This window comes from Rhinoraja longicauda, chromosome 13 (genome assembly GCF_053455715.1).
Source record: "Rhinoraja longicauda isolate Sanriku21f chromosome 13, sRhiLon1.1, whole genome shotgun sequence".
In the NCBI taxonomy this organism is placed as follows: Eukaryota; Metazoa; Chordata; class Chondrichthyes; order Rajiformes; family Arhynchobatidae; genus Rhinoraja; species Rhinoraja longicauda.
In genome coordinates, this window is record NC_135965.1 from 30,890,288 (window position 1) to 30,918,253 (window position 27,966).

General features: G+C 43.8%; 2 protein-coding genes across 2 annotated transcripts in view; one reads left to right on the top strand and one right to left on the bottom strand.

Annotated features, from left to right (window-relative positions):
- Nucleotides 1-27,966, bottom strand: part of klhl6 (kelch-like family member 6) — an 88,103-nt gene that overhangs the window by 48,412 nt on the left and 11,725 nt on the right. The window contains exon 2 of the mRNA XM_078410722.1: nt 22,853-22,954. The gene's annotated coding sequence lies outside the window, so the exon portion shown is untranslated. The remainder of the gene's footprint in view (nt 1-22,852; nt 22,955-27,966) is intronic.
- Nucleotides 6,641-27,458, top strand: klhl24a (kelch-like family member 24a). The gene is made up of 7 exons (XM_078410723.1): nt 6,641-6,850; nt 12,288-13,252; nt 13,726-13,910; nt 15,296-15,414; nt 19,616-19,804; nt 22,568-22,756; nt 23,120-27,458. Exons 2-7 carry the CDS (start codon nt 12,333-12,335, stop codon nt 23,315-23,317), a joined length of 1,800 nt encoding a protein of 599 aa, XP_078266849.1. The 5' UTR covers nt 6,641-6,850; nt 12,288-12,332; the 3' UTR covers nt 23,318-27,458.

The window sequence follows — 27,966 nt, forward strand, 5'->3', positions numbered from 1 at the left end:
TGTCTTATCATGAAATAAATGTTTCCAAATACTCCAGCATTGACCTTCACATAAAAGAAAGTTGTTTACAATCTGTCACACAATTCAGTTCTTGGAAGTCACTGTATACCCTGCATTGCATGTGAACTTTACAGAATGTGCAGCATTCTCAGTTGAATTTCCTTTTGCCTAACATAAACACAATGGTTATTTTCTACAATAGGATTAGCTTGACGGACGTTAATTCCCGCATTAAAAATGAAAATCACGGATAGTGCCCACATAATGATAGATGTTTTTTGATAAGATTGAGAGCTTTATAATGGCTGTTAATCAAACAGACTAATGTCTCACAGTGAGGAGACAAGTGGTTTAGTTGTTGAAACCTAATTACTACATCGTGACTGAGCTTTGCAAAGGTGCCACATACTAATTTAGTTGCCTTTGGATAGCATAGAGTACTTTATATTAGAAAGGTCATTAACTAAACAGAGAAGACTTACAACGAGATAAACATTTCCAAGTACTCCCCTATTGTTCTTAATTTAAAGTGAAGTAGTGTGGCGGTCCCTGGGGATCAGGCCACTCCTTGGGTCAGCCCCCTCGTCACGTGACGGACAGGCGTAAGGGGTTAAAAGCCAGCCCGTTGGGAGGCGTGGCTCATCCCTAGGTGGACTAATAAAGACCTATATCCAAAACTGCCTGGCGTCCTGCCTTTTCTCTGGCCTCCGCCAGGCCACTACACTGGTGACCTCGACATCCATCACGCGTCGTAATGTATCACAGTAATGCACAACCCTGTCCTGCCGACCTCGATGCCGTCTCCCTCAAACTCCCGACCCTGTGGACCGAAGAGCCTGAGGTCTGGTTCCAGCAGGCAGAGGCACAGTTTGCTGTGCGAGGCGTGACCGTGGACATTGATCGGCCGGTGCCGGTTGCGCAGCCCCGCCCGCGCGGTCGCCCCCCATCCACGTTACCCCCGCCAGTGTCTACTACGTCCCCTCCACCTGTCGGTCAGTCGCCGGTCCCTGTGCCGGTCATGGTGCGCACCCGGGCTGGTCGCCTCGTGCGCCCTCCTGTCCGTTTTGTACCTCCGGTTCTTGGGGGGGGGGGGGTCCTGTGGCGGTCCCTGGGGATCAGGCCACTCCTTGGGTCAGCCCCCTCGTCACGTGATGGACAGGCGCTCACAGCCTAATAAAGACCTATATCCAAAACTGCCTGGCGTCCTGCCTTTTCTCTGGCCTCCGCCAGGCCACTACACTGGTGACCTCGACATCCATCACGCGTCGTAATGTATCGCAGTAATGCACAACCCTGTCCTGCCGACCTCGATGCCGTCTCCCTCAAACTCCCGACCCTGTGGACCGAAGAGCCTGAGGTCTGGTTCCAGCAGGCAGAGGCACAGTTTGCTGTGCGAGGCGTGACCGTGGACATTGATCGGCCGGTGCCGGTTGCGCAGCCCCGCCCGCGCGGTTGCCCCCCATCCACGTTACCCCCGCCAGTGTCTACTACGTCCCCTCCACCTGTCGGTCAGTCGCCGGTCCCTGTGCCGGTCATGGTGTGCACCCGGGCTGGTCGCCTCGTGCGCCCTCCTGTCCGTTTTGTACCTCCGGTTCTTGGGGGGGGGGGGGTCCTGTGGCGGTCCCTGGGGATCAGGCCACTCCTTGGGTCAGCCCCCTCGTCACGTGATGGACAGGCGTAAGGGGTTAAAAGCCAGCCTGTTGGGAGGCGTGGCTCATCCCTAGGTGGACTACGCTGTGAGCAGGAGCTCACAGCCTAATAAAGACCTATATCCAAAACTGCCTGGCGTCCTGCCTTTTCTCTGGCCTCCTCCTCCAGGCCACTACAGTAGATTATAATCTCTCATACAACAAGTAATTTCAGTTGAAGGCATTTAATTCCCACATGTGGAATGAGATTTGGAAATGACACTGTACTTTCACTTATTCACAAAATGCTGGAGTAACTCAGCAGGTCAGGCAGCATCTCAGGAGAGAAGGAATGGGTGACGTTTCGGGTCGAGACCCTTCTTCAGACTGATGTCAGGGGGGCGGGACAAAGGAAGGATATAGGTGGAGACAGGAAGATAGAGGGAGATCTGGGAAGGGGGAGGGGAAGAGAGGGACAGAGGAACTATCTGAAGTTGGAGAAGTCGATGTCCATACCACTGGGCTGCAAGCTGCCCAGGCGAAATATGAGGTGCTGTTCCTCCAATTTCCGGTGGGCCTCACTATGGCACTGGAGGAGGCCCATGACAGAAAGGTTAGACTGGAAATGGGAGGGGGAGTTGAAGTGCTCGGCCACCGGGAGATCAGTTTGGCCAACGCGGACCGAGCGCAGGTGTTGAGCAAAGCGATCGCCGAGCCTGCGTTTGGTTTCGTCGATGTAAATAAGTTGACATCTGGAGCAGCGGATACTGCCTGTACTTTCACTTTGTGGGTTTTGGATAACACATAATATATTGCTTAGGCTATGGTGAGGGTTTTATAATGAGATAAATATTTCCAGGTACTCCCTCACTGCTCTTCAACACGATGTTCAACATTCTTGAATAAGACTGGTTACTTTATAATACAATGGCTACTAAATAAACAAAGTTAAACCTTACCATGTGATAAATATTTCAAAGTGTTCCAAAATTCCTTTTTACATAAAGAGAAGTTGTTTGCAACCATTCATACCACAGCTGAGTGCAGTTCATGGAAGTCAATTCAAACATTGCAATCAAACATTGCAAATAGTGCTGAGTAAGATGGAGTGCAGACACCCTCCCAACTTACGTATGGATTGCATTCAGTAAACCCGACGCAAGTCAGATTTTACGTAAGTCGGAATTGGCAAGAGTACTACTGTACATTTGTAAATTTACCATATATGTACTATACTGTACAGCAGATACTGTATAAAGAATGAAAAATGATCTTATGCATTGTCCAGTACCGGCTATTAACTTTATTAAGAATAAAGAATTTCAAAAGATTTAATGAATTTCAATGGCAAATACAGCACATTCTTTAGAAATAAAGAATGAAAAATTATTCCCAAAAATGTATAATAATGGCAATTGCCTCTACCATCTACTGGCAATTTGTTCCATATACCCATCACCCCTTGTAAAAAAAAAAACCTGCCCCTCAGACCCTTTTAAATATTCCTCTCACTTTAAAACTATACTTAGTTTCAGACTCCCCTGGAGGAAAAAGATTGGACTGTCTACTCTATCTATGCCCCTCATAATGTTACAAACCTCAATAAAATTATCTCTCAGCCTCCTATGCTCCAGGGAATACAGTCCCAGCCTATCCAATCTCACCTTATAACTCAAGCCATCCAGGTCAGGCAACGTTTCTGTTAATCTATTCTGCACTCTACTGCTTTAGTCACGTCTTTCCTGTAATATAGATAGGGTTGCCAACTGTCCCGCATGAACCGGGACATTCTGTAGTTTGGGCTAAATTGGTTTGTCCCGTATGGGACCGCCTTTGTCCCATATTAGGCCCGGGGGGGGGGGGGGGGGGGCACTGTAGGCCCGGACCCTGTACGTCCAGACGCTGTAGGCCCGGACGCTGTAGGCCCGGACCCTGTACGTCCGGACGCTGTAGGCCCGGATGCTGTACGTCCGGACGCTGTAGGCCCGGATGCTGTACGTCTGGACGCTGTAGGCCTGGATGCTGTAGGTTCGGACGCTGTAGGTCTGGACAGTGTAGGTCCGGACAGTGTAGGTCCAGTGGCCCGGGCACCGCCTAACGGAGGTTGCGTAGCAACCTGCCTCCCAGCCCAGGTGGCCGCCATTGGGGGAGCGGGAGCACGTGGCCGCTGGCTGGGTGAGGTTACGTGGGGCGCGGGACCGTAACGTCACCATGTCCCTTATTATATTGTCGCCTTGTCCCTAAGTATAGAGTAAGTAAAGCACTGCATACAAGCACAGCCTAACCAATGATTTGAACAACAACTTTGCTCTCAACATCAGCAAAACCGAGGAACTGATTGTTGACTTCAGAAGAGTAAGGCCGAGGATCCACAAACCTTTCCTCGTTGGTGGTGGAAAGAGGCAACAGCTTCAAATTCCTGAGTGTGAATATTTGTGAAGATCTGTCCTGGTCCCAGCACATTGATGTAATCATAAAGAAAGCTCTTCAACACCTCTACTTAGAAGATTGAGGAGATTCAATATGTTGACAAATACTCTTTTGAGCTGGTAGGGAGTAGGAGAGAGCATATTTTTTGGCGGCATCATTGCCTGATTTGGCAAATCGAATGCCCAGGAACAAAGGAGATGACAAAAAGTGATGAACACTGCCTGGTCCATCACAGTTACTGACCTTCCCACCATCAAAGGGATCTAGAGGAGGCACTGTCTTAAAAGGCAGCCAGCATTATCAAGGACCCACACCACCCTGGACATGTTCTCATTTCAATCCTGCCATTGGGAAGAATGTATTGGAGTCCAAAATCTGTAACATCCAAATTCAGGAACAAATTGTTCTCGACAACCATCATGCTATTGAACATGATGAACTCAACTAAACTCCGAACTGCCCTGGTTGCACCAGGGACTTTCTGCTTTATTTTGTTTTGTGTTATTGTTTATTTTGTTTTGTTTTATTGTTTATCTTATTTTTAAAACTTTTTTTTGTTTATTATATTATCTATTGAGTTCTGTGTTTATAAATGTGTTGTGCTGCTGCAAAGAAGAATGTCATTGTTCCATTTCATATGACAATAAAACATTAACTCCTGACCATTGTAAACCTCGATGCCTCAGCCAACGAAGGCAAGTATACCAGATGCCTTCTTCACCGCTCTATCTCCCTGTGTCACCACTTACAGGGGACTATGTACTTGTACCCCAAGATCTTGCTATTCCACAACACTCCCAAGTCCTGCAATTTACTGTGCAAGTCCTGGCCTGGTTTAACTTCTCAAAATAATCACTTTGTACTTTCTTGAGTTAATTGCACCAGTATTCCTTTGCCCACTTTCCCAGTGGACTGCATCATGTTGTAACCTTAGACATCCTTCTTCACTGTCCTCTATTCTACCAGGTTTGGTGTCATCAAACTTACTAATCATGTCACCTACATTCGCTTCCAAATCATTAATATATGTGGACAATAACCCAGCGACGAGCCCGTCGGCACACCACTGGTTACAGGTCTCTAATCTGAAAAGCAATCCTCTGCAACCATCCTCTATATTCGACCACCGCGACCTTTTTACCCTATTTGCTGTTTCACGCTGGACCTTATGTAATATAACTTTATGGACAAGCCTACCATGCAGGACTTTGTCAGGGGTCTTGCTAATTCCACATAGACAACGTCCGCCACACTGCCCTTGTCCATCCTCTTGGTCAGCTCTTCAAAAATCTCAATTAAATTTGTGAGACATGAGACAGACTGTGTCATGTACACTGTGGACGGCGCGATTGTAATCATGTATAATCACTGACTTTTCGCTTTTTGCCTCAGTGCACATGACAATGCACTAAACTAAGGATTTTCCCAGGAGCAAAGCCAAATTGACTATCTCTAATCAGTCCTTGCTTTCACAAATGCAAATAAATCTTGCAACTCAGATCCCCTACCAGTAACTTTCTCACCATTAATGGAAGCCTCACTGACCTGTAGTTCCTTGGCGTATCATTGTAGCATTTCTTAAATAAAAGCATAACATTAGCTATCCTCCAGCCTTCTGGTAGCTCACTCCTTGCTAACAAAAATACAAAGACATCTGCTTGGGTCCCAGCAATCTTTTCCCTTGCAACCTACTATGCCTGGGGATACACCTGGTCAGGCCTTGAGAATTTATCCACCTTTATACACTTCAAGACTGCCAACACTTCGCCCTTATAATATTCCCGTCCCTGAACACACTACATTTTATGCTTTTGCTGTGAATGAGTTGCCTCTTCAAGCTCCAGCACCCATCTCTGGCCATCCAGCAGCACTAGATGTACCACTGCATAAAACTACTCGTTGATGAGACGCAGAAATATCTAATTATTGTGGTTATAGAAGTGTGAGACCTCGCCTTCCACGGCAGAAGGCTACAATCCTCCCAGAGCAGCCAAGTCCTGAGATGAAGTACTCAACTGCTCGGGAGCATTTGTTGTGAAATGAAAATAGTTCAAATCTCAAAACCTTTTGCTGAACACAATGGAGTTTTGTACGGAGCTCCAGCGGGCGCAGTTGCAAATCAGGAAGGATCGGGCGCCAGAGAGACATAAGCAACTGCAGGTGCTGAAATCATGTGTTGAACACAAGGTGCTGGAGTAAACACCAATAAGCAACGTGTCTTATCCCTATCCTCTTGTCTAGAGATGCTGCCTGACACGCAGAGTTATTCCACCACCCTGAGATCTGACACCTTTTCTGCATCCGTGGCAGTAGTTTTCCATGTGCCCTGTCTTCGCACTTGCTGGTAGAACAAACGTCCGCGTTGATGGGGAGGATTTCACCTCAGTAGTGCGCAAAGTTAATGGGAATTGTCGTCAATGGTCCTAGTGGTTGTTTGGGCGGAGTCAGGGGCGGCGCAAGCGTCCACACTGGCAGACACTACAATTCCCGGCACGCTGTGTGAGCTGACGCTGATGCAATGGGTAGGTGCTGATGCTGTAGCTCTTTGTTTAGATTCAGAGTGAGCAGAGTGAGAAGGACAACGGAGAAGAGTTGCTGTTATTTTGTGGCAAGAACAAATATACTGCAACGGCGTCAAAACTATAGACGGAAGAAAATTCTGCCTTGGTATCATCAAAGATTAAAGTGGAATCAAACCCGCTACTCAGGAAATCAGCAAGCAGGAAGACTTAGGCAGAAAAAAACATTTGTTGGGAATAGTCTTCTGTGGCCGAGATCGTCGTTCTTAAGCAGTAAGGAGTTTTATTTTTACTTGCCGATTTAAAACCTATTACATCCACAGAGTTAGTGAACTGTTTCAAAACACAAACGAGTCGACTATTGAGTCAATATGAATATTGAGAGTCGGCTACTTTGAGACAGAGGAGGTGCACACTTAAATGTTTCGTTCCTGGCAACGGGAAATAAATTCTGGTGGCAAACAAAGATAAAATGACTGAGCGCGATTGGCGATTGCTAATTAATAATCGTTGTCCTGTTTGGATTGATGCCGGGGAGCTTTGTTGCGGTGGTTGGAAGGGCCGGGGGAGAGGGTATTATGTACATTAAATCCGCTGGAATGGGTCGAGGATCTTTAACAAAGTATTGCTTGTGTAATTCCGTTTACAGCAAGCTCGTTGGGAAATAAAGATGGTGCTAACGCGGACTGTTATTGTTCTTCCACGTGATCGTGGAGAGAGCTTTGTTTACATTGACTAGTAGGTAGAATGGAATAAAATGAACAGACGATAAATCTGGGGGGCGAACAGAATGTACATGGGGCGCCGCTCTATTGTAAATGGATTTTTTTTTATCAAGTAGCTTTAATATATTCAACAATCAGTATAAAGCCGTGTTTTGTGATTTGTATTTGAGATTTGTGGAATGATCGGGAGAGGGCGCGCACAGTCTGATGAAACTTTTCCCTGTTCACTGTTTACCAAAACACAGCGTGCTGAAGGAACTCAGCGGGTCAGGCAGCATTTGTGGTGAGAGTGGACCCTTCAGACTGATTCACATTGGTCAATCCGTCTAAAGAAGGGTCCCAACTCGAAACGTCGTCTGTCCATTCCCTCCACAGACGCTGCCTGGTCCGCTGAGTTCTTTCAGCACTTTGTTTTGCTCAAGTTTCCAGCGTCTGCGGTTTCTTGTATCTCAGTGTTTACCAGTTCGCGTAGATTTCCGGCCAGCTGTACTTATTTCCCTCTTTGTTGATTTAAGCTCTTGGCAGCACCAGTCAGCTGATGCAGCCTGGCATTAGCCAAGTCCACAGTCCACGTTGTTCCCATTCCTTCTCTCCAGAGATGCTGCCTGTCTCGCTGAGTTACTCCAGCATTTTGTGTCTATCCACAGTTTACGACACGTCCCAAGAATCATGTGATGGGAGAGCGGCTTTTGTTATGAGCTCGAACTCCTGAACTATTTTGCCGAAGTATGTTCTTGTTCGGATCGAGTTTAAGGTTATCAGAATGTGAGGAACAAAAACATAGTCAATCTTACTTTTCCTCAACAATGTACAGGTACAATTGCAGGGCAAACCTACCCAGCGCTGTCATGTGTAAAACTGACACGAATAATTATGAATCAGTGTCATAGAGACTGGTTAAAAAAAAGTCTCCTCGTTGGTGTTGTTAATAAATGTTGGCGTAGATGGTAGATGTTTTAAAGCACTTCCTCTGGCTACACAGTGCCTGACAATCGCAGGGCCATTTCGATTCGTGTAAACTTTACAGCTGACTGTTACGTGCGTTCTGCTAGCGTTTGTGTGTCGGTCTGTGCTTGTTTGTTGCGCTCTGTGTTGCTGGTGTAGTTCCGTGTATGTTGCGTAAATTCGCCACGTGATTCATGGTTGTTTTGATTGAAACCTTTTTTTTGTGCAATTGGTCCAATGCAAATGAAAACCAAGCACTGTGCCGCTCATTAGAATAGAGCCGCCAGTTTAACTGAAGGAACCTTTGCCAATTATTCTAACCTGGGATTGGATAGTCGCTTCCGCGGTGGCAGAGAATATCCGTGTACAGACCAGCTAGATCCTGCACGGAGTTTATTGTTCTATTATTTGAACGATTATGCAAAAGTTTAACTGGTTTTTTAAAAATCAGATTTGTGGAGTCTGAGGAAGGGTCCCGACTCGAAACACTGCCTATCCATTACTTCCACAGATGCTGCCAGGCCTGCTGAATTATTCCGGCACATTGTGTTTGGTTCCAGTATCTGCAGTTCCTTGTGTCTCTTTGTTATTATCCTGTTTACAGTATTTACATTTGTAGTTTCCCATGTGAAGAAGCACAATTCATCGAACCAGTGGCTTCACAATACAGATAGCACGTCTGTATAAACGAAACCCTCATCCACGCCTTCATCACCTCCCGTCTGGACTACTGCAACAGCCTCCTCTATGGCGCACCCTCAAAAATCATCAGTAAACTTCAATACATTCAAAACTCCGCTGCCCGTCTACTCACCCACACCCCGATCCGTGACCATATCACCCCCGTCCTTTATAAACTCCACTGGCTCCCCATCCCCCAGAGAATCCAGTACAAAATCCTCCTCATAACCTACAAAGCCCTCCATAACCTGGCCCCATCCTACCTGACCGACCTCCTCCACAGGCACACTCCCACCTGCACCCTCCGCTCTGCTGCTGCCAATCTCCTATCCCCCCACATCCGGACCAAACTCAGATCCTGGGGGGACAGGGCTTTCTCCATCGCTGCTCCCACCCTATGGAACTCACTACCCCAAATCGTTAGAGACTCCTCCACACTCACCACATTCAAAACATCGCTGAAGTCTCACCTGTTCAGTACTGCCTTCAACCACTGAAGGTCACCTCACCTTCTGTCTCCTTTCTCTGTTCGTTTATTTATTTACTTATTTATCTATTTATTCATTTCCCTATGTTCTCTAAATCTCTGTAAAGCATCTTTGAGTATATGAAAAGCGCTATATAAATAAAATGCATTATTATTATAAATAGTTTCATTGCCCATCCCACAAATCTATATTATTGAGCGATGCATACTACGAAAACGGCAAGAGATAATAAATTTGGGCTTGGGGTGGTACTGCGTATTTGTCCAACATGTCTGCGCTATCTCTATAATACGCCAACTACTTATTGATCGGAACAAAGACGCAGATTGAGTGATCACTTTACAGATACCTCTCTTCAGCCTGCAGGGGTCACCCCGAGCTTCCAGTTACCTGTCACTTTAATTCTCCAAGTCACTTCCTTTCTGATCTCTGCCTTTGGCCTCAAAATTGTTCAATGCATGCACAAAGACTCGGCAAATTGCAGCCTTTCGAACTCAACACTGAATACCGCAATTTCAGAAAACCAGCCGTTCTAGCTTGCTATTGCACATGTCCAGCATTCTGTTTGTGCTTCCTCTTGTGGTAAATTCAAACTTTATTTGGTTTCTCCTATTTATATCCCCCGCAAACATGCCTGGGATTATTGACTCATCTCCACCATTTCTTCAGTCATCACCACCAACACTTGTGACCTTCAATCATCACCCTTTCGCAGGTTATCTGTTGTCTGCCCCCTTCCCCCAAACTTAAAACGTATTTAACTAACTTTTCCCAGTTCTAATGAAGGGAGTTCAACCTGACACAGTGTTTCTTTCTACATTTAAAACCTGACTAGCATACTGTTTTTAGCCTTTCCTGTTTTGATTTTGAATTAGAGTTTTTTCCTCCTTCCCCACAGATTTTTATTTTCCCTTACATTGCCCACTTCTTTTCCAAAACATAGTACAATCTATTGCCAATTCCCTTTTCAGGCATGATCCAGGTCACAAGAGTTCACAACTGTTTTCTTTACTATGCCTTGGCTCTCAGTTATTGGTCTTTACTAAGTTACTTAGTTAAAAATAAACTATTCATTGCTCTGGGTCATGTTGACTCTGAACAGAGTCATTCCATTAGTCCCATTCCGGGAATTTATTCCCTCTCAAATGCCTATCAATTCCCCTCTGATTTTATTTCCAATGACCTAAGTTAAGGGGTAATTTGCAGTGCCAATTAACCGACCACCATAGTCTCGGAATGTGGGCTGAAGTTGGAGCACTTGGCAAAAAAACCCCCACACAGACAGCACCCAAGACTAGAATTGAATCCGAACCCCTGGAGTTGTGAGGCAGCAGCACTAACCACTGCACCATTAAGCCTCCTTTCCTCCACTGAAAGTTGTTTCACTACTTTATCACTTTTCTTTAATATCCCATTTAACTTTTCTGCTCAAAGCAGAATAATTCTAGCAATTAGTTTTGCTTGGGCAGCTTACAACCCAGTGATATGAATATTGGTTTCTCTAACTTCAAGGAACCCCTGCACTCTCTCTCTCTCTCTCTCTCTCTATCCCTCCCCCACCCAAGTCGCACCAGGTTCCCGTTGTCACTGAGCAAACAACTAACAATGGCCTGTTTCCTTTATTATTGTTACTTTTTTGCATATCTTTCATTCATTGGTTCTATATATCTCGACATCACTGTCTATATCTCTCATTTCCCTTTCCCCTGACCAGTCTGAAGAAGGATCTCAACCTGAAATGTCACCCATTCCTTCTCTCCAGAGATGCTGCCTGTCCCTCTGAGTTACACCGGTATTTTGTGTCTATCTTCGGTTTAAGCAAGCATCTGCAGTTCCTTCCTGCACATTTCCTGTACATAATTGGAATCGCTCATCCCTTGGTGTGTGCTAAGTTCCAGAGCAGCTGGAACTCTGCAATGCCTGGGAATTCAGCAGTTTGTAATCACACTAATCTCTAACACTATTCTATTACATTTCTCCTATCTGTTGTCCAAGATCATGACTAGGACACGACTGAACACAGTACCCCAGTACCACAGTATCACTTCTCAGGCGGTGTGACCCAAATTATATATTTAACCAAGCAAAATTGATCTCATGCGAGATAAATAATGATATTAAAATCAGTCACAATGACGAGTAATAAGGGAAAAAATTGCTACGGTGTCTGAAAGGCATGTCAAGCATGAATACAGTATCAACCTGTGGCTGAATAGACCGCATTGCAGACTGTTGACAATTATAGCCAGTCGACTCCAAGTACAGTCTGAAGAAGGGTCTCGACCCGAAACGTCACCCATTCCTTCTCTCCTGAGATGCTGCCTGACCTGCTGAGTTACTCCAGCATTTTGTGAATAAATACCTTCCAAGTACAGTTGAGTGAATTAAGAGCTTAATTAGTGAAGGCTTTATCTCATTCTCTCCAATCAACCCCCGCCAGGGAAGCAGATCACAAGACTATTCTACAAGGCCACTACACACAATTTCTACTGAAGATAGACAAAAGTGCTGGAGGAACCCAGTGGGGCAGGCAGCATCTCTGGAGAGAAGGAATGGGTGATGTTTCGGATGGAGACCCTTCTTCAGACTCATCTTCAGACTTCAGTCTCGTCTCGACCCGAAACGTCACCCATTCCTTCTCTCCTGAGATGCTGCCTGTCCCACTGGGTTACTCTTTCATTTTGTGTCTGTCTTCAGTTTAAACCAGCATCTGCAGTTCCTTCCTACACACAATTACTAGTAGTCCGTTGCTCCTGATAACATTGTCCCTACATTCAGTACATATTTTGTCGACCACATGGGGGGGGGGGGGGGGGATACCATGCAGTTCATTTGTTAAAATTGTAATTAAATTTGCCTCTCTGATCACAGGATTGCACAGGAGAGTCTTGCTGCAGACAGCGGCCGGATAAAGACATGGTGCTGATCTTAGGCCGACGGATTAACAGGGATGACAGCCGTTTCCACGACTCACCCATCACCAAACGCAAAGTTTTTGAAATTGACGAAAAACCTTTGACTAATCAAGAGGTTTATGACTTCTCCTCGGGCTCGTCCCATGCTGAAACCATCCTGGAGATGCTGAATGAGTTTAGGAACAGCCGGCTCTTCACTGATGTGATCATCTCTGTGGAGGGCCGAGAGTTTCCCTGCCATCGAGCAATCCTCTCCTCCTGCAGCAGCTACTTCAGAGCCATGTTCTGCAATGATCACCGAGAGAGCAAAGAAATGCTGGTGGAGATCAATGGTATTCATGCTGAAGCCATGGACCAATTCCTACAATATGTCTACACAGGAAAAGTAAGGATCACCACGGATAATGTACAGTATCTCTTTGAAACCTCCAGTCTCTTCCAGATCAATGCCATCCGTGAAGCATGTGCCAAGTTCTTGGAGGAGCAACTTGATCCTTGCAACTGCCTAGGCATCCAGAAGTTTGCAGACACACACTCTCTGAAGTCTTTACACTCCAAATGCAGAGGCTTTGGTTTGCAAACGTTCTCTGAGATTGCCCAGCATGAAGAGTTCCTGGGGCTGGAGAAAGACGAGCTTATTGACTATGTCTCCAGTGATGACCTGGTTATCAGCAAGGAAGAGACGGTGTATGAGTCCGTGATGCGTTGGGTCTATCATGACATGGAGCGGAGGAGGTCCATGATGAAGGAGGTCCTGACCCACGTCAGGCTTCCCTTACTGCACCCCAATTACTTTGTGCAGACAGTGGAAGGAGACCAGCTGATCCAGAACTCTCCTGAATGCTACCAGCTTTTCCACGAAGCCAGGAGGTACCATGTGCTGGGCAATGAGATGATGTCACCACGGACTAGGCCTCGCAGGTGAGGGGATAAACAAAACCCAACTTTTTGTGAAGTATCCTGAGACTCTTGCTGCCCTGTAAACAGTCAGTTTAGTTGAGACCTAGCCGTGGCAGAGATAACCTGGGTGGCCTCTCTTTATGTAAAGCCGATCCCTACCCTTATGGTTGGCTGCATTAAGGAGCTGGGAGCAGTCCCAAGGTAGATTAGGACAGACTGCGTGTAGTGAGATTATTTAGTTAGTGATTTGTCACAACAGATCAGTGGAAATCTTTGACACAGAACAACTGAGATTCATCACGTACAGATTGTAACCAGGCTGGAAACCTCAGCCTTCAAGTCCTGCCCTGAAAAAGATGCCTGGGTCATTGTTAACACTGGAGTGCACTGAGTTACGAGGCAAGGGCATGTGCAAGATAATGTCAGTTAGTATATAGTGGTATTCATCTGTTGATTGCAATGATCCACCCTCTCTGTCATTTTCTTCCCTCCAGGTCCACAGGTTACTCCGAGGTTATTGTGGTGGTCGGAGGCTGTGAGCGGGTGGGAGGCTTCAATCTACCTTACACTGAGTGCTATGACCCAATGACCGGAGAATGGAAGTCACTGGCCAAACTCCCAGAATTCACTAAGTCAGAGTATGCAGTGTGCGCACTGAGGAATGACATCCTTGTAACAGGTAAAGGAACACAAGACTACAGTAAATGCACAGAGTGTCACACACTCTGCTTTCACACTCTGGCACAGGGTGATACAGTGGGTCACACACTGTCTTTTCACACACTCGGATTGCCTCATACAGCGAGTCAGCAATGTGAAATTGCACTTGAGTGAATGAGAGTACCTTTTTTTTCGTGTGGAATAATTATGTCAGTTCCTGCAACTGCAAATAGTTTTCTTCCTGATTATCCACTTAAAGGGCCCATATCCTGTTAAGCAGTTTTATAAAGGAACTGACAAGAGTGTCCTCCATTTCTTCCCATTTCCTTTTCATCTCTTTGGTAAAATTTCTATCAATGTCCTTCTCTAAACACACTTTGATTTTGCACTTAAAAAAAAAAAAACACACGCACGCACGCACGCACACACACACCCTCTCCCCCTCCCTCTCCCTCTCCCCCCCTCCCTCTCTCTCTCCCCCCTCCCTCTCTCTCTCCCCCCCTCCCTCTCTCTCTCCCCCCCTCCCTCTCTCTCTCCCCCCCTCCCTCTCTCTCTCCCCCCCTCCCTCTCTCTCTCCCCCCCTCCCTCTCTCTCTCCCCCCCTCCCTCTCACTATCCCCCCCTCCCTCTCACTATCCTTGCTCTTGCCGTTTATCTCTTCCTCCATCTTCAAAGTAAGCCCAATGAGCACAGTTTCTGCTAGTGTGCGAATGGGAGGACTGGGTTGTTGCAGGTTGCATTCGGGGATGGGAGTACCCAGATGGTGCAGCTACATTGACAGGTGGGCAGAGCTGATCCTAGAGAAGGGCTGCACATTGAAGTTGCCCATTGACTGATTTGGATTCCAGACTTTCTTCAAGCCCTAAAAATTGTTCTAACCCACTTTTTGAGTGGTCCCCATCTTTTTAAGACACTACAGAATTGGAGAGTGGTGTCCAGATTTTTCTTCCCTGAACAGGCTGTTCACATTGGAGTATGAGGTTCATGGTTGAAGTTTACATTCACCCTTACAATTAAACCACCTTTAACCATCTTTCCTCCATATCCCTTGATGCCCTTATTGATAACCTATCCCATTGTTGCAGTATTTCAAGGGATAAGATTCAAGATTTTTACTACTCTCATGATGCAGAGCTAATTTCCCACTAAACAAGATAACAGCCTTTCAATTATGATTTTCCCATCCAGATCAAATAGTTTCCCTTTTTCTACAAGCATTCAGTGGACACAATACAAATCTGGCACATGCTTCTCCAGTAAAATCAAGGCCTGAAGATGAAGCAGGTAATAGTAATAACCTGGGCCCTATTTCCAGTCAGAGGGGTAAAGGTTATAAAACCACTGCATAAGCCCAATTTCCAGTCAAGTGAAGGCCGGGTGTTCAGTTTCTCTCTGTTTGTAACAGGCGGCAGAATCAACAGTCGTGATGTGTGGATGTATAACTCTCAGTTGAACATCTGGATGCGAGTGGCCTGTTTAAACAAGGGCAGGTGGCGTCACAAAATGGCTGTCCTTCTCGGCAAGGTAAGAAGAAATATTGAATAAACCATCATTTTTCTGTCTTAACTAAGTAAATAAAAGAACTAGAGTTTCCCTTTGCTTGCCTTTTTTAATTCAATTCATAATGGTTCAAAGAAAATAATGTTGAAGTGAATGGTGATTAATTAAAGCTGGTTTGAAACAGCTTTAAATTAGTTTATTTGATGGCTAAGTAGGAATGTGTACTGACAAGTGTGCTTTAGATGAGCAGGTAACATGTTTGATCTTCAGGTTTATTCAGCATTTTCAGGTTTATTCAGGCAGTATCTCTGGAGAAAAGGAATAGGTGAATAGGTGACCCTTCTTCAGACTGAGAGTCAGGGGAGAGGGAAACTAGAGGTATGGAAAGGTACAAAGAACAAATGAATGAAAGGTATGAAAAGTTCTTTCCTACTACCAAAGAAGACTGGTCATTTCTCTCCATACTCTATTCGGGACTTTCCATTATATTTTCCTATAGTGTAATGTTTGAAAACATTATTTCATTCTACAGGAGACTGTGAAGCCTGCCATGTAAGTACAAGTTCCTTCAGGCACAACAGGCCGGTACTAGTGTCAAACTGAGCACCTCTCCGTTTGCCTTTGTTGTTTTTGTCTTCTCCCAGACTAGCCTGCTTCCCTGTTGCAGGCAACAGTGCAGTGGCCAATGTGAGCAGACTGAAACAGGTATAGGGAATGAGGCTGATGATTGAAGGCACCACGATACCTGGCAACAGGTATGCCAGAAGCACTCTGACAGGCTACTACAACAGCCAATCATAATGTGCTCACCATCTGGAATATTAAAGGCCATCGCAGTAATATTGCATCTGTCAACCTGCTACGTTAACATGTTTAAACTGGTTGCCGTGGCTTAAAAAATTATAATGATAGGTTTTAAAAATATCTTTCAAGTACTTTTCATTAGATCTGGGGATTAATTGTTGACATGAAAGTTCAACTTTTCTCCACAGATACTGCTTGACCTTCTGCAAATGTGTAGCATTTTCTGTTTTACTGACATAATTACCTGTGACTTTAACATGCTCTACTTTATTCATGTCTGTCTTGTGCACCAATGCATTTCTAGCTTTCTATGCAGATTGTGTACATTTTTGTGCCCACCAAGTCTGCGCTGATCTTCAATCACCCATAAGTTCAATCCAAGGCAATCGGAACAATTTACAGGAGCCAAATAACGTACAAACCTGCTTGTGTTTGGAATGAGGGAGGAAATTGGAGCTCCCGGAGAAAACCCACGCGGCCACAGGGAGACTGTACAAACTTCACACAGGCAGCATCTGTAGTCAGGATTGAACTCTGACACTGATGCAGCAACTCTACTGCTGCGCCACTGTGCCACCCCGGGTCCTAACCTACCAAAAGTATTTTGTGGAGAGAGAAACAAAATCAACATTTCAGTTTGAAAACCTTCGTGGGAATAGTAGAAGGGCCTTCAACATAGAAAATAGGTGCAGGAGTAGGCCATTCGGCCCTTCGAGCCTGCACCGCCATTCAATATGATCATGGCTGATCATCCAGCTCAGTAACCTGTACCTGCCTTCTCTCCATACCCCCTGATCCCTTTAGCCACAAGGGCCACATCTAACTCCCTCTTAAATATAGCCAATGAACTGGCCTCAACTACCTTCTGTGGCAGAGAATTCCACAGACTCGCCACTCTCTGAGAACCTGAAACATTAACTCGGTTTCTCTATCTACTGGCTTCTGAAAGTTTCTGGCATTTTCTGGTTTTATTTCTGAATTCAAGCATCTGCATTTTTTGATTAGGGAATTATTTTCTTAGATGACATGAAACGTTGGAATTCACTATTCCAGAGAACTGTGTAGTTGGAATCCATTTAAATATCCAAGGTGGAGCGTGGCAATCATTTGAACCACAGGAAGTATGTAGAGAGAGGGGAAATGGGTTGAGGCAGAGCGTAATCTGACTGAATGGTGCAGCAAGCTCAAGGAGTCAACTGACATTTCTGTTCCTACCCCTCATAAGTTCTCAACAGGATAAATATATATATATTTGAAAACTGGGTCATAGAGCAAAAACACTACTCTGTGTCGTACCATGATGTACCTGTGCAGAGAATATTCAGTGGGGCAATATGAGGTTAATATTCCCCGTCCCAGAGCTGGGGATATTTGATAGGACATTGTAGAGGGAGAGTTACATCCTGCACAGTGGCAGAGTTGGTTCACTACACTATTACTATAATCCCGACTCCAGTGCTGTCTGTGTGGAGTTTGCAAGTGACCCCAGGTGTCCCAGTTTTCTGCACCTCAAAAATAACCATGTGGGTTGGTTGATAGGTAATAGGTACATGCTCCTGTGTGACATGAGCGATAGAATCTTTAGGGTGGGGGAGCTGGTGAGAACATAGAATAAACTAGGTTAGGGTATGATTAGTGTTGATAGGTGCTTGATGGTTGGCACAGACTCGATGGGCTGCAGGGCCCATTCCGGGCTGTAAACCTGTTTGACTGTATAATTCATGAAGATTAAAGAAATACAGCTATGTAAATTTACTGCTTTGTTCACACCTATTGCAAACCTACTGAATGTTGGTGAAACATAGAAATGGAGCAAGAAAGTGGTCATTTGGCTTTTTAATTGGAACTTCCTGCTCATATCCTTGGCTTCTTTTTCTTCCCTTTGTACCGAAGCATACAGATATTCCTGAAATTGAGACAATGAGATGTGAATGCTCGTGATTTTCTTTGTTCTAACACAAGTTCCAGGATATTTGAAACTTTACTAATGTCATACAATGACATGGCACATATGGCTGCTTTGTGGTGGTCGTTGACAATGACCACGATATTAAACAACCAGGTGCCTCATTTCTGCCATCTTTACCTTGTATGAAAAGGGATCTGTGCACATCTGTGTTCAAGATTTGATTGCCTTCCTCATATTTCCAGCAGGCAATGACTTTGACCAAAAATTTAAATTGTAATGATGTGATGTGCTTACCTGACATTTGCACCCAGATAATCCACTGATGCACACTGGCAAGGCACTGGTAATGGATCTTTCATGTTTTAGAAAAAACCCTCTCTAGGTTAGTACAAGGCTGCAGGTCCACTCCCTCAGTAACAAGTACCTCATGCATCTCCCCACTCACCCCAGCAGTTCTAAAACATGTTCTATCCCCATTGGTCCTAAAATACCCAGTACCCAACATACAACCCCTTTCCAAAAGTTCAAGAACCAAAAAGAAAATTCCGATGTGTTCCCGAGCAGAAGCCCTCCTTCCCGGATGTACAAGAACCCAAATGTTGTTGCTAGATGTACTGGATCACATTCACTTTCCCCAGCAGAACTAGAATACATCTACATTGCCCAGCAGGACTAGAACACATGCTTTCTCCAGCAATTACAGAAGACATAGATCCTCCCCATTAGTACTAGACCCACTCCAACAATACTAGAACATACAGACCCACTCCAACAATACTAGAACATACAGACCCACTCCATCAATACTAGAACATACAGACCCACTCCATCAATACTAGAACATACACCCTCCCCATTAGTATTAGGGCAGACAGACTTTCCCCTGCAGGGCTGGAACATACACATCCTCAATATCAGTACTGGAACACAGATACCCTCTCCAGCAGTAGATTACCAGCCTCACTCGGCACACTCACTACCAGCCACACTCGGCACAACTAGAACACACTCTCCCACTCCAGTAGCACATAATCTCCAACCTCTCCATCCCCCCCAGCAATACTAGAATACTGCCCCTCTGGCAGTACAAGAGCAGATCTTCCATCCCACCTGTACTAGTGTACCTGTGCCCACTCCCCAGAAGTGTGAGAAGACAAATTTCCTCTCAAGCAGTATTAGAACATCTCTCCCTCCCGTAATGCTAGCACATCCCCTGGCACTCGAACGCATCACATGACACTGACAGTCTACAATCAACCAAAACCTGCGGGCTTACACTTCTTTCTTTACTCAGCCATTGTCATTAGTATAACATGCGATGGACATGCCTGAGGCTGGAATACCTAATAAACGTCTATACTCAGGCTGGGTACCAGGTCTATTACTTCAAACCTCATTTTCAAATGGCATTTGGTGTTTGAGATAAAGCCATTTTATCAGGGACCGCGGTAAAAGTTACCTTGCAAAGATCTCCATCAATGAGCAACTCTCCTATGCTGTGCCCTGTTCTAGGTGTATGCTGTGGGTGGTTATGACGGCCACAATCGGCTGAACAGTGTGGAATGTTACGACTCTTTCTCTAACCGCTGGATTGAAGTTGAACCACTTAAGGAAGCAGTCAGCTCCCCAGCCGTGGTCAGCTGCGTCAGTAAGCTCTTTGTGATTGGAGGAGGACCCGACGACAACACATGCTCCGATAAGGTTTGTTTCAAACGAGGAATTACTGTATTTAGAGGTATTTAGAGGATCATACACACACACGTCTAAGCACGTGTCCCTTCTCCACTGGGTTTATAAAAAATCTCAGTCCACGTCTAAGTGTCGGTGTGCATTCTCACACACATGTGCATGCAACTGCACATATACTCGTCCTCATGTGTAACAGCCTGCAGTGAACATCTGGTGAAGGGTAGCTCACTGGCACAGCTGGTGAAGCTGCTGCCACACAACTCTTAACAACCCGGGTTCAATCCGAATTTCTAGTGCTGAACGTGTAGAGTTTGCACATTCTCCCTGAGATGCCTGGATTACCCCCAGGTGCTCCAGTTTCCTCTGACATCCAAGATGTGTGTGGGTGGTAGATTAATTAGCTACTGTAAATTGCCCCTAATGTGCAGATGAGTGATTTAATTTGGTGGGGTTTGATGGGAATGTGACTAGAATAAAATAGGTTACGGTAGAATTGGTGTAAAATTAAGTGCTTGGTGGTCAGGATAGACTCTGGGCCGAAGTGCGTGTTTCCATGCTGTATCTCTCTATAATTCTATGCCATGCTAGTCCACACCACCTTGCATAAACCCTATAAACAATACTTATCAGGAGACAGGGTCATTAGGCAGCAATGCAGCTTGGTCTTTTTATCCCCTTCCAGACTATGATAATGATGGAATTTGTAATGTGCTTACTGCAATAACCTGCTTATTTTATCTTATACTTATAAAGATTCAAAAGAGAGACATTCAGCCCAGCAGATTCATGTTGGCTCACTGGGGAACAATCCATTTTGTTCCATTCGCCTTGCTTCCCGGTCGGTACCTGGCAATTGGCTCATATGCATGCCCCCTCCACTCTCTCGATAATTTTCTCACTAATTCGCACAAAGTGGTGATTTGCAGCAGCTGCCTGACCCACCAATCTGTTTCTGGGACGAAATCTGAACACCCAGGGGAAGCTCACCTGGTCACTGAGAGAATGTGCAAACTCCACACTGACAGCATCCGAGGTCGGGATCGAACCTCACCTGTTCTGCAGCAGCACTAACTGCCGTGTCATAATGCTGCTGAGAAGAGATGGAACTCATGACTTCCTGATGTGCATAGTTCACTCAAAGATTCTTTTATCAGTGCGTTGGTTGTTCGAAAGTGTGGGCAGGTACTATTTTCTCTTCCAGTCTCATCAGTAACCGGAACTGAATTTCGAGTAGGTTTCACTGCTAATGAGGCTGAGCTGCTTATTTGTAGAAACCAGGAAATGGCAGCACAAATGCCTTGTTTTGCATTCAGTAATGAAAAGCAAAGAGCACTGCCTACCAGCATTTATTGAGCTCAAAGCATTGCGTGGTGTATTATTGCAGTGTAGGAATTTGCATCAAACAATGCAATAATGAGATAGAAAGGCCAAGAACACCGCAAGGTCTATTCCAAATCTTATTGGCTTGTCTCACATTGGTTATTTACGTTGAGTTCACCTAAAGCGTTCTTGTTGACCCATAAACTAACAGTAGATAGTCTGTTCCTGTTCGGCAATCATGAGCTTTTGTTGCTAAGGGCACATTTTGCAAAATTAAATGCTGCAGTAAGCATTCGTATACTTATTACTGTAACCATGTGAACATGAATGTGTTTTTTATGGTGCCTGTATATATTGTTTTTATGTATATCTCCATGCATTTACACAATTGTTGCAATACCTGTGCACATTTTCACATTTTTACTGTAAGTATTTGTGTTATAGTTACATTTCACAGCAGCTGTAACTATAAAATATGAATTTCATATTTTGGTTTCATAGCCCATACACATATATCTAAAGGGCTTGTCCCACTTAGGCGATTTTTTAGGCGACTGTCAAAGTCGTAGCAGGTCGCCAAAATTTTCTTTTAACCTACGACAATGATCACGATAATGCCGAGTCAGGTCGAGATTACACCATCTTCGGAAACATCGCGAAATTCCCATGCTTCTCCAGCGTCCTAATTTTCGCTGAAATGACTGACAAGTCTGTAATTACTTGAGAGTTTTGAAATATAACATCTTGCCCGGGTTACTTGAAAACCAAGCTTCACGGTAACAAGGCATAAACTGGATTGACTTTCAGTTTACTAATAGCAGTATTAAGAAATTTAATTTTAAACGTGGTTAAATGGATTTTTGTGCGGAGTGTGGGCATTCTTTGAAAATGTACAGGAGATGCATATCTGGTTTCTGGGTTGCATATCTGGGTTGGGAGCCTACTTTAAATGTAATCGCTGATCGCTGAAACATCGCGAAAATTCCCAGGCTTACCTGACCGTCAAACTGTCGCCTCCAATCTACCTGTCAAATGTCCTGACGGTAAATAAATTGGTTAAACACAAGTATTTTATGGTATCTTCAAATGACTTTACTTAATTTAATATTACGTGCTTCTAAATGCATCTAAGACAACCTAGAAAACCTGGGGACAGCATGCAACAGCGCCCGCAATAAGCAACGATACCTGGCGACAAGCCAGCTGTCACCGAGAAATTTCAATCCGGTTGATTTCTCAGCGACGGGCCGAGATCCACTACGATTCTTTGAAGACTCCTCGCGATCATGCCCGCGACACCCCGGTAAACTGTCGGCGACAGCCTAGTCGCCGGCAGTCGCTTTAAAATCGCTTAAGTGGGACAGGCCCTTAACTATTAACTTATCTGTTCCACTCGGCACATTCTGAGGTCATGAAAGATACCATGTTAATAGAAGTATTTCTTTTCACCAACAGGTTCAGTGTTATGACCCGACCACCAGTACTTGGCTGCTACGTGCCCCCATTCCCATTGCTAAACGGTGTATCACCGCAGTGGCCCTGCATAACCTTATATACGTGGCTGGTGGTCTCACCAAATCAATCTACTGCTACGATCCAGTGGAGGATTACTGGATGCATGTAGTCAATACCTTCAACAGACAGGTAACCATGACAACTTCTGTTCAGTATTTATATTGTGAAAATGTTCATCATATCACTTTGCTTTTTTGCTAATTTTCTCAGAAATGAAAGACGTACTGTTTCTCTGAAAATATTGAGATGGTCTCTGTTCAATCCTCCGGTATCCTGTGTCAATGCTGTCTCGATGGGCAATGTGGGCTGTTTCCATGGTCAGGGAATCTATTAAAGATGAAATGATGAAAAACACCTTATTATAGCTCATCAATATAATCCAGTTGTTACATTCACTGTTACACCCATAACAGATAATGGAGTTATCTAACTAACGTTGGGGTTTTTTATAACCTTATTTTTCATACATGTTATTTTCTCTGTGTTGCGCAGGAGAGTTGTGGCATGTCTGTATGTAACGGCAAGATCTACATCCTGGGCGGCAGGAGAGAAACCGGAGAGGGCTCTGACACTATCACGTGTTACGACCCAGCGACAGGAATCATCACAGCAATGGCGGCCATGCCGAGACCCATTTCCTACCACGGCTGTGTGACAATCCACAGATACAATGAGAAGTACAGGCCTTGAAAGAGGAATCTCCCACCCACCCACTGTTAAGTAGTAGAGAGACAAAACCACACTAAAACGTCCTGTGGAGGATTGGAGTCAGCCTCTGCAGGTTCAATATTAGACAATCATTTTACTGTAGCATACTCTTCAAAATACTGAGCCTTGTTTTAAACATTGTACAACATTGATATCGTTATGGGACAACAATCTCTTTCTTGTGTCATGTAGAGTTCCCAGTGATAAGAATACCAAAGCTGTGGCACTGCAGGCAGCTTTTTGCCACTTGCACATGTGCCTGCATGCCTAGGATAACCATGGACCATGAGTGGCCCACTAAGTTATACTGCCACACACCTATGGATTCAATATCATCAGGTGCTATTTTAAAAAAAATACATCATATACCAAAAATATATATATTTTGAAATAACGAAAGGTTCAAAAAAATGTCCTAGAACAGATAATCCAAGTGGAAACCTAATGTTTGATGTGAGCAGAGAGGCCTTTGCATCAAAGTGTCTGAAGCCTGTTTAAGTTCAGGTCTGAGGCCTTCACCTCAGAGCATCTGTTATCTCGATGTGGTTAGTGGCTGCAATGTGGCCTTACTCCAATGAAGTATCTTCTTGTAGAAGGCCCATAGTTAATGCCCTATTGTCTCTCTATTTACTCTTTCTTAAGGTTCATGATAAACAAATGCTTTAAATGGCGCACATGATACAATGGGATAAAAGAGACATCCTCAGCATTGGTTTCCTTCTGTTTCAAAGAACATATGACTAGAGACGAGGAATTGTGAGGGATGATCCCAGATGTTGAATTTAAGATATGTCACTCATGGATGGGGACAGTTTATCTATGTCAGTGTGGAGTTTGCACGTTCTCTCTGCGACTGCGTGTATTTCCTCCTATATCCCAAAACGTGTGGCTTGGTGGGTTCAATTGCCTGTGTAAATTACCCCTAGGGTGTAGATAAGTGGTAGGATATAAGTTCATGGAAATAAGGGAGGAATAAAAAGAATAAGATTAGTGCAATAATAAATACTTGATGAGATCAGTGGCACGGGCAGTTTTTCCAGCATGGTGGAAAAGACAGTAAAGGTAACCTTACAATAATGTTTACCAGAAAATGAATGAAAGGGATTAGTGCTGCTGTAGGATTACTGAATTCTGCAATCTAATGTATGGTATTTTCACCAAACGTAAGTAATTTCTATTTCCATCGCACTTGATTGATGAATTCAATTCCCTGAACCTACTTTGAAGATTAAAACAAAATTAAAACTCCAATCAATTTAATTAAATTCTGTATCATCGGGAACTTTAAAATGCACGGAATTGATTGCGGAATGTGTAAAGCCAGGACAGTACATTTGCAAAACCATTCAAGCACTTTTTATGTTGAATCAAAGCAAGAAAAGCAAAGCATGGGTGACAAGTGGAATTGGCACAACTTGTTTGCACATATCGATATATCACATTTGATTTTAAGAGTTTTCTTTTGTTACAGACTTTTTAAAGTATATTTTTTCCTCTGTGGTCCATTGGAGGTTGGGATATATCAGAAATTTATGAACTTGGAATCAGTTAACAAATTTGGATAATTGGGTTGTAATATTTATCCAATAAACCCTAAAAGCTTGCGTATGGTATACACATTATGGTGTTTTAAATTCCTGCCGCCAATGGAAACATGTATAACACAAAGCTTCATTTGTAGTTAAAAACACACTCATTTAATGTCTGTAACTATCAAGGGGAATATTTAGTGCCGGAAACCTGCGGGAAATGCACAGCTCGTGTTTCCGCCTGCTATACATCACCCTACTACCCTTCCTCAACTCCCCCATTCTGTCAAGGAAATATCTAGAATGCACTATGTTGGGTGACTTCAATTTATATTTGCTCTTTATTTAATTTAATTATTTGATGTTATTGTACATAATGTTTTCATATTAAGCTCAGTGACAGTTTTATTGTAAATAATGTCTTGCTGCATTCTCCTGTTCCTAGAGTTGGAGAACTGTTACAGCTCAGCTGGAAATACTATTGTTGGGCATATGTGGGAATCTGAAATAAGCTTGAACATTCTGTGGGAGTGTATAGAATTGAAATTCAGATATTCATGAGTAGATCACCAATGCCCAATGGAACAATTATTTTTGCCACATGAGCTATTAATTTTGTCTTATTTAGCTTTGGGTTTGCTTTTTTAAAAAAAAGTATCTTGGAAGGATAATCCAAAACCTAAATTGGAGAAAATTTGCTCCGTTTTTCAGAAGAAACGGCCAATCAGTGTTCTGTTTCTTGTTGCCGATGAGGAGTTGGAACCTTTGTGAAGTCAGTGAGTTGTTTAATAACATACAAGAGACTCTGATGGACATTAAGCTCCAGAGACCGCAATGGAACTTGAAGCACCAGGTGTAAGAGGCAGACATAAAAATCTTGTGATCCTTCTCATGTGCCAAGGATCAGGCTTGTTCTTAGGTTTGTGACAGGTAGGTCATCCGAGGCCCCATAGATTAACAAAAGGCTTTACAACTGCATAGAATGCTGGGATAAACAACTTGCAAAAACACAATAAATTCTCCACTTGGCATTTGGAGAAAGCTCTTGGAAGCCAGGCAGGTCCCGAGGTGAGTGAGAAAGAGAATGCAGAATAAGAGGCTTAGACAGAGAGAAAATAGACAGGGAATGTGTGATATTCATAAGTCTCAGCCACAACTCCAACGTTCCTGGCCTAACTCAATAGCTTCATACTTTCGTGTACAACTGAAAATCTTATCGCCCGGTCTTATAGGCTCCCTTGGCTCTTCACTTCAAGCAAAGGCAAAAACTCAAGCAAAAGTTAAAAGTGCTCAGGCTCTCCATGAAGTGTTATGACAAAGTTGTTATTTGGTCCATAATGCAACTTCTTCATCAGATGGTAACATATGGCGGAAGAGATTTTACTCGGTACCTTAAGACTATCTGGGGACATGTTAATAACCAGAGCCATTTAGGACTACAGAGTCCTTGAATTGAAAACAGAAACTGTGCCTTTTGTGAACAGCCATACCCATCATTCATTCAGGGTTGCAATGTATTATTAGGTACTTAACATATTTTATATACCGTGGTTTTATACAGAAATCTATGTATATTCTTTGACACTGTTTTATACATTTTTGAGTTGGGCTTCATTTCAATTGAATGGATCAAGGTTGTGTGTGAACTGTGCAGTGCAAAATGCACAATGTCTAACTGATGCATGATCTACATGGAGAATTAGCCATTCCATTAATTAGTTGTATGCTTGTCATAGATACACAGTATGGCTGCAGCTGGTATATCCACCAAAGGCCCTGTGAACTGGATCCTGCTGTAAATTGTTTGAAAAGACATGTTAAAACAGTGTACATTGCAATCTCAGCAGATGCTAATTACTTTTGAACCTTTGACTCCAATCAGAAAGATTCCAGTTCATTTTTAAATGGTATAATTCTAGAATCTGGGCTCATCAATTAGATTTCAATCTATAATTCACTTTCTGGTATCCATTATTTTATATAGAACAATCTAGGCCTTCCTGGATAGATTCCATTCTGACTGTCTCTCCTCCCAAGTATTTATTATTCTTTGTGAGGAACACAGACCTTCAGAGTGAGTACTGTCATTTAGTTAGATCTGCTCTGAGCAGGGAAGGGAAGCTGCCATTTTGCATTTGTATTTTGGGAGTAATAGGTGTATATTTTTCAGAGGGGACAAGGCATTTTTAAAGCTGTAAATAACTGCTGTCCTTTTTTACAGACAAATAAGTTGCAGAGTGGTTGTGTTATTTTTGTAACATTTGATTTGTACTCGAGACAGAATGTGCTTGATATTTATTATGTAAGGTGTGGGCTGGATGTAAACAAACCCGTGTATGTACTGAGGGTGGTTCAGTGTGTTTTCAGCTTTAACTGAACAATGAAATGTGTAGAAGATGTGACTTCACTAATATTATTCTGGTAAGTAGTGTCATCTGGACATTTGACACTAATGTTGCTTTGAATGTTCTACCTGTGGGATTTTGCCAGCCTTTTAGTCAAATGAACTCCAAAGCTCTGGAAGTCAATCCTTAAATCGCTACATTGATTTCTCCTCATATAAAATAAACATTTTTTTGGAACAAGCATTTATTGTCAGAATCATAATAAATTCTCATTTGACAGTGTCAGTTTTTTGTTTATTTATGTTCCTGTGTGGCTGTGCAGCAATTAATTTGAAAGAGGCCTGAAGTAACAATCTAGAAACCGAGTTCAAATTCCACCATGGCAGATATGGAATTAAAGGTGCAAACTAGTCATCAGTAATTATAATCACAAGACTATCGGATAAGAAAATGACCTGTTCACTAGTATTCTTCCAAGGAGGAAGTTGGCTGTCGTCTGATTTCGCCAATATGCAACTTCAGACCCACCATTGTGGTCTACTCATAAATGCCATCTGAAATTTACCAGCAACCCACTCAATAATTGCTAAATTCACGCAAACAAAGGATAAAACAGACTGTTTGGAATCGACCTAGATACTAAACTTGGGTATGGCAAAGTCACTCCCAGCCCAGTTAATTTTGCAAAGTCCTCCACACTAATATTTAGGATTTGGTGTCTAAATTGGGAAAGGCAAGCAACAGCCTGTCATAATTA

What these genes read in the sequence shown, in the direction of transcription:
- klhl24a (XM_078410723.1), top strand. Translation starts at nt 12,333, where the DNA reads ATGGTGCTGATCTTAGGCCGACGGATTAACAGGGATGACAGCCGTTTC. An exon ending in CCACGGACTAGGCCTCGCAG is followed by an intron (nt 13,253 to 13,725) that starts GTGAGGGGATAA and finishes TCTTCCCTCCAG; the next exon opens with GTCCACAGGTTACTCCGAGG. An exon ending in TCAATACCTTCAACAGACAG is followed by an intron (nt 22,757 to 23,119) that starts GTAACCATGACA and finishes TGTGTTGCGCAG; the next exon opens with GAGAGTTGTGGCATGTCTGT.